Source organism: Lissotriton helveticus, chromosome 5_1 (genome assembly GCF_964261635.1).
Source record: "Lissotriton helveticus chromosome 5_1, aLisHel1.1, whole genome shotgun sequence".
In the NCBI taxonomy this organism is placed as follows: Eukaryota; Metazoa; Chordata; class Amphibia; order Caudata; family Salamandridae; genus Lissotriton; species Lissotriton helveticus.
Window position 1 is genome coordinate 1156758930 of NC_136065.1, and position 21389 is coordinate 1156780318.

Below are 21389 nucleotides of genomic sequence, written 5' to 3' on the forward strand. Positions count from 1 at the left end.
CAATGACGGCACTGAGAATGGAAGTTGAAGCCTTTAGGGGAGAGACCCAACAAATGAGAGAGGAGAGGGGAACATTACGTAGGGAGGTAGCCGGGGTTGTTCGGTCGGTTCCTACCAGTTCTAGAGGGGCTAGTTACATTAGTGATTACACTTTACCCCCACCTGTGCAACATGGTTTCCATACACAAGCGGCAGGGATAGTTCCCTCTACTATTCAGGTCATTCAGCCAGTTCAGTTACCGCTAGCCCCACCAGAGAGATTCCTAGGGGATCCTAGGAAGTTTAGTACATTTTTGAGGCAGTGTAAATTACATTTTATGTGTAAGCCCACTGTTTTTCCTGACGATCAAGCTAAAACGGCTTTCATGATGTCTTATTTAGGGGGCAATTCGGTGAGCTGGTCTTTCCCCCTTATCGAAAGGAACGATCCAGTGTTAACTAATTTTGTGGATTTTTGCAATGAAATGCGTAAACTCTTCGATCGCAAGGCGCATATGTTATCTTTAGACAAAGAGCTTATCACACTTAAACAGGGGTCACAAGATCTCCTAACATATATCACCAATTTTAACCATCTTGTTATCGAAACTGATTGGCCAGCAGAAAAAAGAAGCTCTTTATATTATCAAGGCTTACGAAGAGAGTTAAAGGACCTCCTGGCTCAGGTAGTACACATGCCAACTACCTGTGAGGAGTTAATTGATTTGACCGTGCAATTGGACCACAGGCTGTTGGAGCGTACGGGTGATAAACAGAAGTATGAAGCAAGATATCCTGTCCTTAGACCAAAGGGGCCAGGAGACGGAGTCTCTGCCAGTGACATTGATGAACCTATGCAGATAGGAGGTGTGAGGGGACCCTTGAGTACCGAAGAGAAGAATATAAGACGCAATCAGAAATTGTGTATGTACTGCGGAAAGGCAGGACATTTCATTAAGGATTGCAAGTCCAAAACAAAGACTTTCTACAAAGAAGACAGGAGTGTTAAAACAATACCTGCGGTGGATTACCCCTCTAGTGAGTCGGGAAACGACCTGGCTCAGACAAGATAGAGACCCCTTGTTTGAGTACAGATGATGAAGAGGTCTTCCATGCAATAGCGAACACCATGCAACATTCCGTGCCTCATATGAACGTGTGCGTCATGCTTGAGTGGCCTGGAGTGCAACCTGTGATGGTGCATGCACTTTTGGACTCCGGTGCTACGGGGAACTTTATTGATCAAAGATATGCACAGGGATTGAGAGTGCCATGCATACGTAAAGAGAACCCGGAGCCAGTGAAGGCTGTTGATGGTTCAGAGTTAACATCAGGCCCTGTGCGTTTTCATACTAGAGTTCTCATGATGCAAGTTGGACGAGATCATTATGAGCATATACAGTTTGATCTAATAGATGCTCCTCAATTTAAGCTTATTTTGGGTATGCCCTGGCTAACACAACATGACCCTGTTGTCCAGTGTGCTGCGCGCACAGTGACTCTTAGATCTGATTATTGTGCAGAACATTGTACGTGGGAAGCTGTACAGGTGCCTGCTGTGAATAATAAACCTGCAGCATTATTGGCCAGTGGAGGAGAGGAGTTGAAGGTATGCTTGCTTACCACCTTACCGGAGGCCTATTCACAATACCATGAGGTGTTTAGCGAACAAGAAGCCAACAAGCTACCACCCCATAGGGATTATGATTGGGTCATAGAGCTGGAGCCTGGGGCAAGCATCCTGTGTAGTCGAATATATGCCCTCATGGAGGCTGAGACCACCTATCTGCATCAGTATCTGGAAAAGCTATTAGAGACAGGGTTTATTCGTCGATCTACTTCCCCTGCCTCTTCGCCCCTCTTCTTTATCCCGAAACGGGAAGGGGGTTTGAGGGCGTGTATCGATTATAGAGCTATCAACAAGGTTACAAAGAAGAATCGATACCCCCTACCCCTCATCCCCGTGTTACTAGATCAGTTGAAACACGCACAGATATATACCAAACTTGATCTTCGCGGAGCCTATCATCTGGTGAGAGTGCGGCGGGGGGATGAGTGGAAGACCGCACAAAATTTGGCCTCTACGAATACCAAGTGATGCCATTCGGTTTGTGCAACGCCCCCGCCGCATTCAAGTTTTTTATGGAAGAGGTACTACGTGGTCTGTTGGACGTTTCGTGAATCGTGTATATTGACGATATATTAATATATTCGGCCACACAGAAGGAACACGTCCACCATGTAGGGGAGGTGTTGGAACGCTTGAAGAAACACGCTTTGTACGCCAAATTAGAAAAATGTTTCTTCCACGTGACAGAAGTGGAATTCTTGGGCTATGTTATAGGGCCAAATGGATTGTGTATGGATGAAAAGAAAGTACAAGCTATCATCCAGTGGAAGTCACCATCTTCAGTGAATAGTGAATCAAACAAAGGCCCCCTGAACAATAAAGAATAAACAATTCCTAGATCAGGGTAAATTCATGTGTGAAAATAAACATCTAGGCAACTGTGATAACTTGTGACACAGAAAAAGTAAAAGGCTAAAGGCTATTCTCAGAGTTATGGTACCAAAATGTTTTATTAACATTACATCAATTTGTACACTAGATTAAAAACAAACATTTAATGATAACAAAAAGTTAAAAATGACCCTAACAGGGGCATACAATACATACACAACAATCTATATACACATACAAAGAAGACCAGCGCCTTCTTCAGGAAAAGCCACAGAAAGACTTTGTTGATATTAGTATAGGAGCTTGATATTTTCTAATGCCCGCAAGGAAAATAGTGCAAGGCTCACAATTTCTTTTAAGATAAGAATCAAAATTCCAAGTTTTTGTTGATATCAGTATAGGAGTTTGATATTTTCTAGTGCCCAGAAGAAGAATAGAACCAGGCTTCACAATTTCTTTTAAAATAAGAATTCAAAGTTCCTATATATGCAGTCTTCCAGTGATATCCCACTGGAAGACTGCATAGGTGTCGTTAGTTGTGGATTTAACCGATGGTATTTATACCGACTGCCCGCACACCGGGCTAATTATTCCTAGTTGGTTTGGGAGACAGACCCGTGTGGTGCGCATATCAAGACATCTTGGCAGTCATGATAGGTGAGCAGACGTTTGCTTTTCTGACTCTACATCTTTGGCGGAGCCCAGCCCATACGGGTTTTTAAGCTTTGCATTGTTTGTTTGCTCCTTAGGACCATGCTTGCTTCATATTTTTTCCTGACTCTGGCGGTTTCCTCGACCTTGGCGGACCAGACTATGATGTATCCGAAGTGAACGCTTTAGTCGCTCTGTGTTCTATTTTTAAGGTAAATTTCGCTTTCGCACTAGGCTGACTTTCCCCCTCCCCCCTCCTTTCCCCCCCTTTTTTTTCCCCTCCTTCCCCTCCTCCCCCTTTCTCCCCCACTTTTTTTCCGCCCACCCCCCTCCTTCCCTATCTCTCCACACCTCTTTTTCCGACCCTCCCACATGCCTCTCCCCCCTCCCCCTCCCCCGTTTGATAGACGACTTATTCCTGTTTATTTTCACGAGTCGCACGCATGTTTCTTAGTCTGTTGTGTATATGCTTTGTATCTAGATGTACTGCCTAGACTCTGTGACCCAGAATCTCAAATACTTATCCCTTTGATGTCTGGACCAGATTTTCACAGCATTTTGACTCCATTCGATCATTCGATTTACTGAGAACTCAGGTGAGCCTCCCTTAGTTTCAGGTACATAGAGCTTCTTAGTTCGTATGCCCTATCTGTAATTTCCCTTGGGGCTGTGGGATCTGATACGAAGTCGTGTCTTATGTGAGAACTGCTATACTACGAGACCCACACTTAGACTTTTTTTTGCCGTTTTCATATATTGTTGTACAGATCTCCTTGAGTATCTTTCTCCGACCCGGCTCTGACCATAAGATATTGTGAGGTTGTTCATCTACCGCTCCCAAGTTCAAGCCTCACAGGGAGCTGCCAATTTTTTGGCTTTAGGGTATGTTAATATTAAAAATGTCCCCCCTTTTACGGTTTGGGTGCCCTCTCTGAAAACCTTTTTAGACTCTCTGATCTCTTGATCTGGAAATGCTCTTTATTATCTTTTGATGTATGGGTGTTTTGTTTTGTTGCACTGGATGGCGGGGTTCTCACTTTTCTTGGCTATACACTTTTTAACCACCTCCTCATTGTCTTCATATTATGTATGTTGATAGATGGATTGATTGTATTTTGATTGTACCCTGTTTTACTCCTCATTGTGACCAGTTTTTCCTCTTGTGAGTTTTCTATAATTCTATGCATTATTCAATTACATTGTCGCCCACAGATATGCTTTTCCTGCCCCGAATTATTGATCGGGACTCGTTTTTATCGACTTGGATTTGACCGTGCCTTCCATGTACATTGATGATTTGCGCCCTGATGAAGGAATTTCCCACTTTGGCACTGTTCCGAAATGCGCGTCTGCGCTTTTTTCGTCTGTCTGACGAGAGTTGATAGAGTTGGTATGGATGTATTGGTTTGAGAGTGAGTCAGTGACTGATAGAATGAGTGAGTGAATTGGGTGCCATTTTTTACTGTTCTTTGTGTCCCTGGGCCGATGTTACATGATTCATATGTATTTCTTATTAAATGAAGTATGGATTACGCTCTACTTACACCTGATATATATTTTTCTATAAATTCAAATGACAATAAATAATTGAAATACATTCAGCTGTTCTGTGGGCATTCTCTATTACTGGAACTGTTTGGTCCTTTATATTATTGGGCACCACCTTTTTCATGTTGTTATATATATTTCGTTTGAAGGGCTACAGGCGCTCTGTGTGTTGGGGGATGTCGGGCCCTGTTGGCCGGCGTAGCAGGGAGGGGGGAGAGTTCTAGAGGTCGGGGTAGTTATGCACGTGCATATCTGCTTCGGTTTCTTATGTGATGCACTTGTTTGCTGTTTTTTATGTGATGCATTTGTTGGGGGTCCGAAGGCACTATTGGGAGGCAAGCGGGAAGTGGGGAAAGGGGAGGGAGGGCACTCGCCTCCTCGAATGATTGTGTTAGTTCTCTATAATGCACATATCACACGCCAATCACATTAGCGTTTTGTCATGGAATGTTAACGGCCTACAAAACAAGATAAAGTGCACTATGGTTCTTCAGTACTTACATAAACACGCACCAGACATTGTCCTACTCCAGGAAACGCACCTACTTGGGAACCATTGCTAGGCCCTCAATAGATTTGGCTAAACGTTACGGGCGTACGCCAGTTTTACCACAGGCTCAAGGGGGTAGGGATACTCATTAGGAACTCCCTACCACTGATAATCGGGAGACAATGGTTGGACCCCTTAGGACGCCATGCGGCACTGATGGCTCAGTGGGAAGGTAAGACGGTCAAGCTGTGCTCGCTTTACATCCCTCCCAAGCTCCACAGCACCACCCTCCCTGATATCGGGAGGTTGCTGCTGGATATGACACCGGGGATCCTGATACTTGGGGGAGACACGAATGCAGTGATGGCCAGGGACTTAGATAGGTCACAGACGCAGCTTCACAGGGGAGGGCCCAGTCACTTCCGGTGGATCTTTGGAGGGCACATAACCCCTGGTTCGGCAATACACACACATCTCGGCAGCGCATGGTTCGGGGTCCAGGATTGATTATATATTTACACAGGTGGGAAGCACGGGTCTGTTCCAGGGTTGGGGTCATAGGGCAAGGGGGATATCTGACCATTCCCCAGTACATCTCCGAGGTCCAGATAGGGAATGGACTGGCCCTCCCAGGTTAGACACGTTTTTATTTAAGGATCAGGACTTCCAGGAAGCATTCAGGGAGCGGATAGACCAATACTTCACGGAGAACGTAGGCTCTGTTACCTCGCATAGTGTAGTGTGGGAGGCGTACAAGATGGTGGCCCTAGATTTCGTGCAGGCAGAGGTAGGAAAACACCGGAAAGACAAACTCGTGCAAATTGAGAAACTAGAACAGGACCTGCAAGCCCTGGGGAACTTGGGAGGTGGGTCCCCGGAGCAGGATCTGGATAGGCGACATAGGCAGCGTCTCCAGGAAAAAGAGATAATGGATGTGCTTACTGACCAGGCGCGATCGCATGCCCTGGCTATCCAGAGGAGAGTGTACGACTTGGGGAATAAGGCCAACAAAATGATAGCCTGGCTGGAGAAACGGGATCAGGAACGTAACTGGATCCCGGGAATTAAGCGAACCGACGGATCTCTGCAAACTACGGGCAAGGAGATAGCGGCGGAATTCGCACGATACTATGAGACAATTTATAGGTCACACACTACTAGGCAGGAACAGGAGTGCAAGACTTTCTGGCCCCTCTGCAGCTACCGGCTCTAGAGCAAGCAGATAGAGATGTCCTAGAGTCACCAATAACGGTTCAGGAGGTGGAGAACGCCATGGGAGACATACAGGGGTGGAAAGCGCCGGGGCCAAGTGGGTTTCCAGCGGAAGCGTTCAGGTGTGCAGTGGGTTGCCTAGCGCCCCACATGCTGCGTATGTTTAATGAAGCCAAACAGGCAGGGATACTTCCCAAGGATCTACGATCGGCAACAATTGTTGTAATACATAAAGCTGGCAAACCGCAGGAGCTGTGTAGCTCATACAGGCCCATCTCTTTGCTCAATTTCGAAACAAAGGTACTTGGTAAAATCCTGGCCACGAGACTGGGGGCAGTTATCCACCCGGACCAGTCAGGCTTCATGCCCCACAGGAGCACGCGCTTGAACCTTCGGCGTTTGTTCGGGGTTCTGCAGGGAGTTTCTGAGAGGCAGGGGGTGCCAGCGGCCCAGCTGTCTCTTGATGCCCATATGGCTTTCGACAGCATAGAATGGAAATATCTCCATGCAGTCCTGGAAAAACTGGGCTTTGGAGAACACTTTCGAGCATGGGTACAGCTGCTATATACCGCACCACTCGCAAGAGTTCAGGTGAATGGAGTGATGTCAAGAGAGTTCCACCTGAGCTGGGGCACGCATCAGGGGTGCCCCCTTTCACCCACCTTGTTTGCGCTGGCGCTTGAACCACTGGCGCACTGGATCCGGAAAGACCCCTTGGTGTGGGGTATTGACCTGGAAGGGGGCTGGGAGGAGCGTATCTCGTTATACGCCGGTGACATCCTCCTGTATGTTCAGAGGCCGGATGCTTCCATTCTGAGGTTAATGGAAATTCTATGCGAGTTTGGTACCTACTCTGGATACCGTATAAATTGGGATAAGTCCCTGGGTCATGTCCTAGTGGGGCCGCTACCGCAGTTATCGGCGGACTGTAGGGTTATAGCCTGGAAGGAAGTTTTCAAATACTTAGGAATCTGGATCACACACTCAGACTCGGAGTTCTTGCGTCTGAATGTATCGGCACAACTGGATCGGCTTCAAGGGGACGTGGAGCATTGGAGGTCTCTACCGCTCTGTGGAAAAGTAAATTTTGCCATGTTCTGTGTCCCTACGTGTCCCCCATCTTATGTTATGTGTGCATGATTAATATGCATATGTATTCCCCATGTTTGATTAAAGACGCAATTACAGTTGTGTCCATCCCTAGTATGCCAGTTTCCAGTTCTCGTGAAAGCTACGAATATTGAGCCTATGTAAAGCTACGTTGCCACGTTTCTCAGTGTGCACGTTATTTCATTGTAAAGTCCCCGTTTCTAGGCCTCAAAAGGGCCCGGACACCAGATTCAGCTCCTGTCTCCTGAACCCTCGCTGAGGAGCGATACAGCCCCCACCTGTATCCTCGACCCTTCACTTACTTCCTGCCTCACAGTGCCCGGCTCGGCCTGGCTCTGCCTACGAGTCTGCCAAAAGTATGTTATGATTCTAGTTATCAGTCCAGCCCTCCTTCTCTGCATTCCTAAACTACTGAATCGCATCAATAGCTTCCGTCATCGTCTAGCCCTTACGTCTCCATGTAAGAGAAATACTGTATTTATGGTCATTTAATATTCTTCATCACGCACTACATGTAGAATAATGCATGCTCCAGTCCTAGAGTCTGTTAGCCTTTACCCCGATAACTTTTGGATTCTATCAACATGTTCTCTAAACATCAGATACTAGATAGTGTTTAGGTACATGTCGCCCTGACTCTCCAGACTTCAGTCTCTACTCCTAGCACAGAAGTCATAGCCCCCAGCTTCTCCTAGTAACACGTCATTGTCAGTTTGCGCGCACCATTAGGTTAGAGGTCCCGGCTCCTTAGGTAGCCCCCTCCATGTTTCCGCCCCATTTATGACATATTCTGTTACGTTTACATCACATGTCTATGTATACGCCTCCTGTTACACCCACTTTCACCCTTATCTTTCGCGACTGCTATTGACCACACCCACTGCTCCGCCTATCATATGTATTGTAATGCAACTGTTTTAGTATATATGCTTGTGTACTGTTATTAAAGTTAGCGCGCTCATTTCCTGTCCCCCCTGCAGGGCCCTGCCATCCTGTTCCTGTGCAGGTTGTCCTGTTCCTGTCCTTTATGCTGTATTAAACCTGCAAACTCCTACTACCTCGAATCTTGACTCTTATTTATTGAGCTATCTGTTATTGCTATGTCCAGTAAAACCTAGATCCGGTATTATTTATTTATATACCACAGCTCTCCCTGATGGGACATGCCGTTTTATTCAAAATTATGGCCCTCCCCCGCCTGCTTTATGCATTACAGAATGCACCCTTCCTGGTCCCAGACCAGGTTTTTAAGATGATTGAGTCAGAACAACGCTCCTTACTTTGGAGTGGTGGAGGCCCTAGAATAGCTCTTAAGAAACTGCAGAGGGGGCCGTATGAGGGAGGTTTGGCCGTGCCGGATATCCGTCTATACTATTGGGCGATGCAATTGATTAATGTGAATGGATGGGTGTTTGCCCCATTGGAGGAACCAGCTTACAGGATGGATAGGCTGGCCTTTGGGAGTAGTACATACTTAGAAGCCCTATATACTAAGGGAAGGCGCGTCGACCTTTACCTCCCCAAACAGCAGCGGTGGTTGGAGTGTGGAAGCGAGCGACAAAGCTGCTTGGATGGGAGGCAAGGCCTACGGAGCAGACTCATTTGTGGGCCGGGACCTTCTTGCCGGCAGTGGCGAGGTTGCAGGATCTGCGTCCGTAGAGCCTAATCGGTATTGATGTACTGGGGGACATTTGGAAGCTGATAGATATGGTAGGATTTGCGGATTTGCAGACCGAATACCAGATGGGGAATGGGGAGTTCCTACATTACTAACAACTCAAGTTTGCCCTACACAGTCATCTGCCCCCAGGGGAGGAGCTACCGGAATATGCTCCGCTGGAGGATAGATTACTACTGGACCCCATGGTAGATAAAGCTACCTCCCTCACATATAGAAAACTTATTAACAACATTCCGGACATGCTGGGGCCCCTGCAGGAAAATTGGAAGTCGGATCTGGGACTGTTGGATGATGAAGATTGATGGGGGGGGTCCTGCAGTGTCCCCGGGAGATGGCGATTCGTGCTAGGTTCCGGCTCGTCCAACTACGCATCTTGCATAGATCATACACTCCGCGAACCACACAACACCTGATTGGCTATGTAGACTCTTGCTTTTGTTTGCGGGGGTGCGCGGAGGGAGGGACCTTCTTCCACATATTGTGGGACTGCGCTAGGCTCAGGGCATATTGGTCCAGATTGACAGACATCATGTCGGAGGTGGTGGGAGCGGACGTTCCGCTGGAGGCCAGATGGCATGTCCTGGGGGTTACCAGCGACATCACCTGGCCGAAATGGGACAAAGTGTGGCTAGCCCTGGCGAGTATGGTGGCCAAGAGAAATATTGCAAGGCTATGGGGCAGAGATCTACTCCCTACGGTGGAGGAGTGGGAACACGATTTGGATTGGTGCCAGCGGGCGGAAAAGGTGATTTACAAAACTCGAGGCTGCCCTAAGAAATGGGAAAACATATGGGCGGCTTGGAGGAGGTATAGAGGGGAGTGGATGGATTCCCAGACGACTGGAGACCCAACATGAGGGGGGGGGGGGGGGGAGTAGGGTGAACCCTCTTACACTGGGTTTGTGCACTCCTCATGGGGGGCCTGGGGCACCCGTCCTGTACTGGACTCCTCGGGCTGTGGCGGTTCTAAGGAGGGGCGTTGAGTGGTCTTGATGGGGAGAGGGGGGAGTGGGGTGGAGGTTGTGAATACTCTGTGTATGCATTGATGGGTCACGATTGGGGGTTGCTGGGGCTATGTCTGTTTGGTGGGAGGGACTGTGGTGGGAGGTGGGCCTAATTATTGTTTGTGCAGCTGTGGTCGATTCTATGCATAATTGTCGGGGTACTCCCGTTGCTAACCGATGTGCAATGTTACGGAGCTGGTTATTCAATAAAAACATTTTTTTTTAATTAATAATCAAATTAACTGTTTAGAATTGATATTATATATGGCAAATAAATAATACTTACAAACTTACCTGTGAAGTAAAAGCACTCCAGTTGCAGAAATAACTGCGATGTAAAGGTACTTCTGATGTATTTACTTGATGCAATGACTCCTGATGTAAAGGCTGATGAACTAACTTCTTTTAATTGCGCCCACAGCATGCATAAGGTCTCTCTACCCTTTCCTGGGATAACCATGCGCTTGCTGCGAGTGTGACAGCACTCCAGCACCACTCTTGGATGTAGCAGCTGCAGGGCCACAACCCCGGGACTGGCTGTCGGCAGGCTCTGGCATCACATACAGCCCTCTTCCAGGTGAGAAGTTATGGAGTTGCCATCAAACTTCAGGCAAAAGAATGGTTCGGACTCCAGCCTCTACATTGAAAGAGTGGCTTGATGTGCTTTGGGGCATAATGCTTATAAACACAACATCACAGTGAAACTTCTGCAGTGTGACGGACAGGCAGCTTCAGAATCACAGTAGCGCAGTTTGCTTCAGGCACACTTAAGGAGAGTGCCACAGTACAAGCCACTGCAGGCAGGAAAGGCTCTGTTTTAGAATCGCGTCTTTCATTCTCTCTCGAGTTGGGTGGAGCAATCCACAGATCGGGGGTCAGGGGCTTTTTGCTCAACCTGGTCCTGCAGAGTTGGCTCACTTCTTCCCTCTTCTTCTCGGGCAGGTCAGCTTTCAGATGCTTTCATGCAAGGAGACAGCTTTTCTTTCCAGTTGATGTCCTCCTCGCTTCTGGGAAGTGAGGTAAACACCAGCTCTGGTTGCACAGCAGTCCTACTGGTATTCTGAAGAGCACATCTTTCCTTGGTGAAAGAGAACATGGGACTGGGACAACAAGGATTACAGCAGCTCCCACTTTTATACCGGTAAAGCAGACAGGGGCTTTGCATTCTCAGACTTCACTTTCTGAACCAGTTTAATTTGGTTCTCCTTTCATGAGTCATTTCATGGCTGTCTTTTAGAATCAGTCTTTGTATAGAATGATTCTTACAGCAGTGTCGTCTCCAGGTTATAGTACCCATAACAGAGGCAAAAAGTAATATAAGCATTCTATACCTGGAAATGATTAACCACACTAAACAGTGACCAGAAAGACAGAGACAAAAGGCTGGCCTCACCTAAAGGACCCTTCATGTTTGAACAAGAGAATGAAATTCAACCCTTAACAATCACCATCTATCAAATGGCAGTGCTCAGAAAGGCTGACCAGCAGCTTCTGGATCTAAAAAGGACGTAATCAAACTTATAAAGAGAAGCCGATGTCCTCTTTCCCCACTGCAGTCCCCTTCCGCTAGTTTCATTAATTTCAGCAATACACTTCCACTGTCTGGGGAGAAAAACTTCATCTTGTGCACATGGACAGGCCAGGGGCTTCCAAAATGGAATGGTGTAAGAGTACAGCAGTGAGAGAAGACGGATGAACTACAGAGTACATAACCTAAAACAGATCAAATGACTACCACTGTGATTCAATACTTAGCCAGCTGATGGTAAAAAGCCACAAAACAACGACAGTTTACATTTTGCAAGTTAGAGAAGACTTGCTGTAAGACATGCTTGTCCAAAAAAACCTTAGCGGTTTTATCTTGTCATAACAGAGCGATATCTGATGCATTCATCTCAAACACTTTAATGCTGCACTGGAATGCTTTACAAACAGAACACACAAAAAGGAAAATATACGACCCAGAATTCCTCTTATCAGCATGGTCTTACTGTCACACAAGCCTTTGGGCAAACATCAGCACTTTAGCCATGGCGGATGTGCTCTATGCAAGTCTCACAAGGCAACCCTGATCAAAGGTATGGAGCAGGTGTAGAATTTGTTAGTGCATTTGTAAAATTGTGAATTATTAACAATCTGCAGAGTAATAATTTACACTTTAATTTATATGTGTACACTTATCTGATGTAACGGCCTTTGAAACGATTTTGCTATAATCTGTTAAACTGCCTTTTCTTGGCTTATGCTAACTAGGCCTCAGCTGGGCCTCGATGCCACCTTGCTTAAAATGGATGTGTCACCCTGCACATTTACTGTTTCTTTCTGCTGTACACTGTCACGCAAAGTCAAGCTCATTTCCGATTGGCATTGTTCTCGAAGAGAGCTCTCTAGCACAGGTTCAGTAATGTAACTCATCAAAATTTCTCCAGCAGTTTGCTGTATTGCATTTATTCACACTACTCCACTGTTGTTTTGTAGCTAGTCTGTTCTGCCATCTCCGGGTGATAGTATAGGGGGGCCTGAACTAATATTCATGTAGTGGGTTGGTGCTCAGGGAGCAAGGTTATGTGACACCGCATGACGCTCTTATTTTTATTGGTCCGATTTGTTGGAACTGAAATTTTTGCTCACACCATTATGTATCTGCACTTTTTATCCATTTCTAGGAGGGCATTTCCTATATAAACCTTTCAATTTAGGGGTGAGCCAGAGATCTTTCCGACACTACTAGGGATGCTGTCCAATTCCTTACAGATTTTTCTGCTCATTTGGGATTTGGAATATTTTTTATTTTACCTATTAGTCTGGATTGCCCTATTGCTGAGAGCCTACATGACGATGACTTTATGCACTTGCACTTTATCAATTTCTGCATTGCGCCTCTTCGAACTTTAGTAAGAAATATTTATAAATCTTCTAATTACAACCTACAACTCACTTATTGAGTCTATCCTTACATACTGAATGTATATTTTATATGCTGTTTTGCTCATTATTTTGGGACACAGTGCCTAATCAAATTGAGGTTTAGCACTATCCCTGATCCTCCCACCCTAGATGTGCTATTGAAGTCTTTCGGTGTATAAGATTTTAAGCGCGTAAGATTTTAGGCGCTCCCCACGCTCACACATATCTCCTCAAGCATGTTTGTGAAGTGATTTGCGATCCATCTTCGATCACAACAAAGGGCCTAAAGAGCCAAAGTAAACAGGGGAGGCAGGTATGCACCAGGTTACAGTGATCTGGGCCAGTCCAACCTGGGACACCAGCCAAAGAAACACAGACAGGCTGACAGTGCTTTCAGTCAAACCCCACAGACAAGATTCTCTTAACACACAAAATGATGTCAACTGGCACCTAAACAGCTGCTCTCCACAAGTATGCCTTGGACTGAATGAACATGGAGTCTTCAATGCCCGACTATGTGCAGAGCATTGTTGGTGGCCAGTAGGAATGAGAAGGCCTGTTTTATCATAGAGGCATCTGGTTTTCAAGGGTTCAGCATTTGAACCTTATATAAAAGAGAGGTGTGGAGCAGCGGCCAGAGCAGCTGACTGGAGCGCGGGGCTTGCGGTTCAATCCCCGGCAGCTGGGCTCAGCATCATGCGAGTCTGGTCAATAGCTCACTTAATCTCACCGACGGCCCCCCCAGCACCTGCAAACCCACTAATGGGTGATATGTTTGTGCTTCACAAACATGAATTATTATTAATATTATAAGCAAGCAACCTAAAATCCATAATTTAATGGCATCCTAAGATATCATCCACAAAACGAGAGGACTTCTTGGGTCAGGCTATGACAGTTACATAATTCAACTAAGATCCTGCAGAAACAACGAGTTTGAAAAGAGGGTAAAATAGATGTGCTCAATAAATGCTGTCGATTCAAATCCAGCTACCGACCCCCAATATCTTGTTTTGCCTCAGTACTGGGAAATAGTCATTAAGTTACAAAAGGCCGCAGTCAGAAGCAGGCTTACAGTTATTGCATTTGAAGTAAACGGTTCAGATCTGATAATAAGTGAAAGGGGTGAGGGGGTTGTATCGCTGTTCCGCAGTTTGATTTCAGAAATAATTACAAAAGTTTTAAATATATTAGAGAGAGCTGCAGCGAAATCTACACGACGGTTGCCTTTCCAGAATGCTCAATTTTAACGAAATGACTGATATTCTGTGACAGGTTAGTCCGTTAGCAATTATAAAATCCCAAACTGTTCAAATAAATAAAAATAAAAAGGAGGGCGGAACAAATGCGGCGATATGCATTGAAAACCTGGAAAAACTGATCGTTGATGTAGTGACTGAAGAGGAACTGGAGAAATGGCTGAAGTCCACCTGCCTCCAGGAACTGAGAGCGCACCTCGGAGCATTTATGTCAACATGGAGTTCATATAATGCATTAAAGTAGAGTGCGTGTCTTACTAACACCGCCAATTATTTCCACATTAGGCATGAAGCTGAACTGATTTATCCGACAACCGAGATCAGACAAGATCTAAGGAGTGAGAAGAAGATAAACTGATTTTGTCCAAAGGCAAAGAGTTTTGCTAAATAGGCTCTTAAAGCCCTGGTCTCATTGTTCAACAGTTGACACCGAAAGCACAATCTGTAATCTCATCTCCCAAGGACCACCTGCCAGAATATCTGAGACAAAAAACACCTTCGGGCGCCAAGTCTGCGCAAAAAAAACATTTTGGCTGACAAGCAACAAAACAAATCCTTGTAAAAATCCCTGCGTGTCTGGTTAGGCATGAGCCTTATTCCAGTCCACGTGCCACATGTTATGCAATGGGAGGCAAGGATTCGCACGTCGTTAGTATTGATGAGAAATAATCCTCTTTAAGAGCAAGCAGGTGGAATAAGAGAACGCGACCAACGAGCATGCGTTCTGGCGCAGGTAGACTTTAAGGTAAGAAGAACTCGTTAAAAGGGCGCACAGATGTGCAGTGTTCGCTTACCCATTCTTCGGTGGCATGCTTGCTTCCACCGCCAAGGTAACCTCCCAAGTGTGGCAAATAGGAGGCATCGACCGTGCCCAACGACAGCGCGGCTTCGTCCATGTCACTTAACATCCAAACTCATGAGCTGCAAAACAGAAGACAGACATTTACATTTTTTTAAACAACGTGATAAATACTGCACACAAATTACAGGCGTTTTCCGGCAGCCGGCTCCAAAATACGGAAAAGGTTTCAATTTATCAGCAAGACGATGTTTCCCATGAGAAACCCGGACACCTAGAGAAACAGCCCAACAACCCGCAAATGGCGTGCACAGTCATACGTACGCTGCAAGAAAAGCATGAAAAGTGTCCTGAAACGTTGTGCAAGGTGGCGAGTGGCAAGGCAGAGTAAAATAGACTTCTATGAACTCAGCAGAAAGTGAGTCACGGCACACGCAGCACCGTCGCCAATCACCTTATGCACCCCACAGCCAATGAGAAGGGAGAGCAAATACAGAGTAAACATTAGCACAGAGAGAAGGACGAGTATCATTCCACACGGAGTCGGCTGTTCGGGTCAGGGTGCTCAGCTCTGCACAGTGCAAGTCATCCATCCACCTGTCGCTCAGTACTGACGCCTCTTTACAATCTGTCAATATTTAAGACACAGGATCCCTTTGATATCCTCCGGATATCGTGGTCTTCTAAAGACTGGAGAGATGCCCTCGACAAAGGAGGATCAGAGCGGAATCTCCGTCCTTCTTCGAAGGGCAAGCTGGCCCCAGATACATTGTTCGCGACTACTTAAAATCAAGACAACACCCCCCAAAAAAGCATTGGAAATGCAATTGGTCTCGCATTTGTCGGAGTTATAGCTATTGGCATTGTAAATGACAATGTATTTTATCTATGTGTTATGGAGTGTATGTATGTGGTGAGTAGAGGAATTATGTGGATTGGATTAGCTGTGTAATCGTGTGGCGTGGAGTGGATTTGTGTAGTAGAAATATGTGGCATGGTGCACTGTGGAAATATGTGGATAGTAATTATGTGGTATTGAGTGTACTGGACTTGTGTGGAGTGGCATTGTGTGTTTTGGAGTGTAATTGTGTGGAATAGTATTTTGTGTTGTGAAGAGGCATGCAATGGAGTTTAATTATGTGGTGTGCTGTTGAATTTTGTGGCTTAATGTGGAAATGTGTGGTGTGGATTGGATGTATGTGGGGTGGTCTGTAATTTTCTTGTTGAGTTGTATTATGTGGTTTGGTGAGGAATTATGTGGTGTGGATTGGAAATGTGTGGAGTTGAATTGTATGGAGTGGAACTGTGTGGCTAGCATCGCATTTTTGGTGACGAAAAATAACAAACGGGTAGGAGTTAAGCTCCAGATCTGTGTGCTTAGGTGTAACAAAAAAAAGGAGCTATTGGCGTTGTAAATGTAAATGGATTTTACCTATGTGTTATGGATTGGAGTGGATGTATGTGGTGTGTAGTGGAATTATGTGGGTTGGATTGGAAAGGTTAATTGTGGCATTGTGTGGAATGATTTTGTGTTGTGGAATTACGTGGCACGGTGTGCAGATGAATTATGTGGATAGTAATTATGTGTTTTGGAGTGTATTGGAATTAAGAGGAGTGGGATTGTGTGTAATGGAGTGTAATTATGTGCAATGGGATTTTGTGGTGGAGTTTAATTATGTGGAGTGCTGTAGAACTGTGTTGCATGATGTTGAATTATGTATTATAAATTTTAGAGATCTCTATCTATATATATATATATATATATATATATATATATATATATATATATATATATATATATATATATATATATATATATATATATATATATATATATATATATATTCTCTCCAAGACACCTCCTTAGTAACAAATGATGATGCAGAGTGTAGCTGGCTCAAAATCACTTTATTTCGGCCTCCTTAGGAGGTGTCTTGGAGAGAATATTATGGGACCTACTCCTGTGGGGTCCGAAGTGACGACGCAACTCTCGAGAGTCAGGCGGTGGTATATTCGCAGGAGGATAGATAGATAGATAGATAGATAGATAGATAGATAGATAGATAGATAGATAGAGCATTGGATTTCGGTTGTGGAGTGGAATAACGTGGTTTCAATAGTTTGAATCATGTATCATGTAGTGTGGCATGGATTTGTGTGGATTTGAATTGCATGGAACTGTGTGATTATCACTAGTCGAGAGGGGCTTTGGCTCAGCCTACATGGGACGAACATGTGTTTCATTTGGGCAGGAGTTGTGTGCTTCCATAAAAAGTCCTTGCCCTCTACACAGTTGTGATAGTTTTGTTTATTTTTGTCTTGAAATGTTGATAGTTAGGTTTGAAATGTTGATAGTTACGTCTGATCTTTGCTATGTGTTCTGTGTCCAAATATGAAACTTAAAAACAATTACTAAATGTAGTTTATCATTTTTCTTATGATTACTAGAAGCGGGCAATTGTTTTGGCACTTATGTCTAGGGTACCCCATTGTTTTAAAAGTGATGGGTGTATAATAATTTATGCCTTTTGTGACATTAGTTTTCATGTATGACGTGAAGAACTGTCATTGTTCTTCTACGGACACGGTCACTGCCAAAGTACAGTCCTACTTTTGTGAATACTGTCCATCCCAATTTTGTTTTGGGGAGGGGGGGGGGGTTCTGAAAAAAGTGTTGCTCAGCTTTCACAGAGGTCACAATAAACCCTCTAGGTTTCTCGGTCACAAGAAACCCTCTAGACTTCTTTGCTCTCTCCACAATAAATGTGGATGTCTGCCATTCAAAGATGGCAATTATCAACTAACAGTAGAAACTTTTTTATTTAATATAATTAAGGGTCCCTGCTTTCTGTTTTTACTGATTTTTGCAGATATATACAGACAGAAACCATTTATTTTCTTGTCTGCATTTATTTTTAAATGTGAATAAAAGTGAAAATTGGGTGCTTTTTGAGTGATTCTAAATACACTTTGCCATGACTGTCAGGCCAATAACTGTGTGGCTTGATAGGTAAGAGGGTTAAAAAAAAAAAAAGAAGAGTTTTAGCAAAGAGGCCTAAACAGCAGTAGATAAGCACAAGGCTCACACTGAAATGTGCATACTTTCATTTTAGTGCATTGATTTATTTTCTGCGGGTGTTCACATCACTGAAACCTGGCAGACATTAAAGCACAAATGCATATTTATTGATTAAATACATGTCGAAATATACCAGATTCAGCTAGATTTGTTTCTCAAAACCCATAATAAATATGGTTAAAAACAGATAAAGTTGACAACAAATAAATGGGTATAAATACAGACGGAAATGTCAAAAAAATAAATACCATAAAACATGGAGCCCTAATTATAATGGAAAGTTTAAAAATCGGTTCCTCACCCAAGATAGCGGCCTGAGCCTGTCATTTTGTGACGTAGGCTACTTTTGATGCCATGGTTTGATTTTATGACAGCTCTTGGAGATAGCATGCATGAACGGGAGCACTGAAAGGCAGAAACATTCCTTAAGCTTACAAGCAGTGCCCTTCTCCAAAGAGGTGCAGTGGTCCACATAAGGGCAAAGCCATGATGCTGCTGGGCATCAGGAGTCTGGTGAGTGGGGCGATCAGGCACACCAGGCTGCGCAGGGAGGTCAGTCTTCAAAGTTAGGTAGCAGCAGCTATTTGAACTATCAGTCAAAGCACGGTGAGGACATTGCCGTGTAGCCTGGTTGAAATGGTTCAGCCTGCATGCCTAATGACTGGCTGTCCTGGCCATGAGTTCAGTGAAAGTTGGACTATTTTTAAGAACAGTGGTTCCTAGAGAAACAACAGTAAAAAAAGGGGGGGGATGAATATAGACCCAGTCAGTACTATATTTGTATAACTTGTCCAGTCGGACAGAGGTCAGATATTTAATATTTTAAATTCAAATAGGAACAATACAAACAAAACAATTTTTAAATGGGAAACAAGCATGCATCCAACTAAACCAAGAGGGACAAACAATGAAGGACACAAAAGGCGCAGGCAAAGCTGTAGGTTTGTTAACCAGATCGATGCTATGCATTTTCCCCTCCTGTGCTGGGATTTGATCATTCCCATGTTTCATGACGAGCTGGGCTCGTCATGAGCGTGCGAGGAGGCTACCTCATGACGAGCCCAGCTCGTCATGAGCGTGGAAGGGGTTAAACACACAGTTTTCAATGTAACAAAAAATTGCAAGCGAACACCTTTACACCTTAAATGACAATTTAGAGCAGTGTATAAGGTGTATTGGGTGTCAACGATGTTTCGATCCATATATACAATAAATGAATCATCATCAGGACATTTAGAATAAGCATGCCTGTGTGCAATTGCCTGTAGTCAATGTTGGCAACTCCCGCATGGATAGTAACAAATATGGAACTGAGGGCACAAATGGTGAACAGCCAGACCAAGAAAAATACAGTCAGATGTGTAGGGGAACTGGACCGCTTAGAGCGTCGAAGGTAATGGCGCTGTATTAGTGAGCCCCATCCAGTGATGGGAAGGGGAAAGCTCGATGGCCTGAGTATCCCAATGGGGGAGGGAGCCGCAGCCGTGTGCTCCTAATTCCAGATATAGGGTTGTGCTAGTTCCGTGTTCCTGGGTTGCAGACAGTAAATGTCGGCTTCCGAGATGCGGGCATTTACTGTGAAATATGGGCAGCAAATCGTGGGCTGCGCATACCGATGCTGAGGGTAGCAGGTGCGTCTAGCGGAGACTGCAGAGGAAGAGGCTGAGGAGGGGAGGGTGGGGGAGAAGGGGAGATACTGAAAGGGTGAAAGAAGAGGCAGGGCTAACAACAACTGGCGAAAGGATGTGGCATAATATATAGAGCTGTCACCTTTGGGACTGGGAAGACGGGTTCGAGGCTCAGGATTCGAGTCTCAGCGTCAGCTCTCCCCATGCCTACAAAAAACCATGCCCATTGTAATAATTATAATTAAACAATGGCGAAACCTAACAAAATTACAAATGCCAATCAGATTGTAGTACAGCAACGGTCAGAGGTGCAACTAGAGCCAAATTTCAGGGGGGCGGGGGTGGGCTAAGAAAACATTTCGGGGTGGGGGCTAATTCTTCCAGCAATTGGCAGAGTGGAGATGTAGGGGCTCTAAGAAGGGGTGGAAAAAACAACAAAGCCTCATTAACAAGCAAATGGTCTTTTAAAGACTTGTGAAGTACACAGGTGCAGCTGTTTGTGGGCCTGGGAAGCTGTCTCAGCCCGGGCTGACACACAAGATGGGGGGTGGAAGTGGAGGGGGGGCTGAAGCTCTTTGAGCCCAATGGGCGTTGCGCACCTAGCAAGGGTAAAAGCAGCAATGTTGGAGGGTTGTGGTGGAGGAGGAAAGGCATTGTGGGAGGGGTGAGGTTGTTGAGGAGACAGCAAAGGGATATTCAGTGGGCAGGCAAATTAAGCTGCAGACGCAAAGTAAACAGAGCACTTGGGCAAAGGCAGGCCAACAAGAAAGAGAGTGCTCTGGTAGCTCTCTAAATTAACTAATGAGTAACAGCGCATGTAAAAGGGGCAGTCCTCGTGGGAGGATACTAAAGTTCAAAAGGAGGGACTGCTAAGTGTATTCACCTATGAAAAGTCAGCATTTATAAAGGATAGCAGGAGGAACCAATGAAGAAGATGGGCATTTTTTGAAGCCCATATCCTGGATACTGCATGTTTCGTCGAGACAGGGCATGCAGCGCATGAGCCGACTAGAAGAGACCTAAAAATGATAGATTGGGCCACACATTCAGCAGTCTAACCTCTGCTCCCACCTACACCTCTATCTATAGTATTATGCTCAACTCACTGGCATCAGCAGTTCTGAAATAAAGAGAAACACTGCTAGTGATGCTGCCTAATCAGGAGAGCGATTTCAAGGTAAAAACACAGATTTTTAAAACATTTTTTACGTGAAGCAACTTGGAAAAACTGGATCGACATCATGTGTATTTTAAAATGTCGCTATATCTTTTTATCACCTAGAAATACTCCTTTCGGAAATGAAAATTGCTATTTTCCTCCTTATAAAGGGCATTTTACTTCCAACACCCAGAATCAAATTCAGTACACAAACTTCAAAAACGTCTATGCAGCCCAGGTAGCAGGACATGACAAGACAAAAGGAAGTAGGTCATGAGTAAGGCTGAAGTATTCTCCAGTGTTCTGTACCATTCTGCTAAAAAACAAGATAATGTTCTTGACCTACAAAGGACAAAAGAAAGAAATCTCAAAACAGGTTTGGGCCCGGCTTGGAAAAGGCTGTGATGCAGGTCAAAGAGGCTT

At 45.0% G+C, this 21389-nt stretch overlaps 1 protein-coding gene across 4 annotated transcripts in view; it reads right to left on the reverse strand.

Annotated features, from left to right (window-relative positions):
- GPAM (glycerol-3-phosphate acyltransferase, mitochondrial) overlaps nt 1–21389 on the reverse strand; it is a 244005-nt gene that overhangs the window by 208781 nt on the left and 13835 nt on the right. For 3 of the 4 annotated variants that reach the window (XM_078643773.1, XM_078643774.1, XM_078643776.1), the window contains exon 2: nt 15096–15222. In XM_078643773.1, coding sequence (XP_078499899.1) covers nt 15096–15209 — 114 coding nt within the window. In that variant the 5' untranslated portion in view covers nt 15210–15222. Of the gene's footprint in view, nt 1–15095; nt 15223–15424; nt 15549–21389 lie in introns of those variants that run through there. The other variant, XM_078643772.1, reaches the window with a different exon arrangement.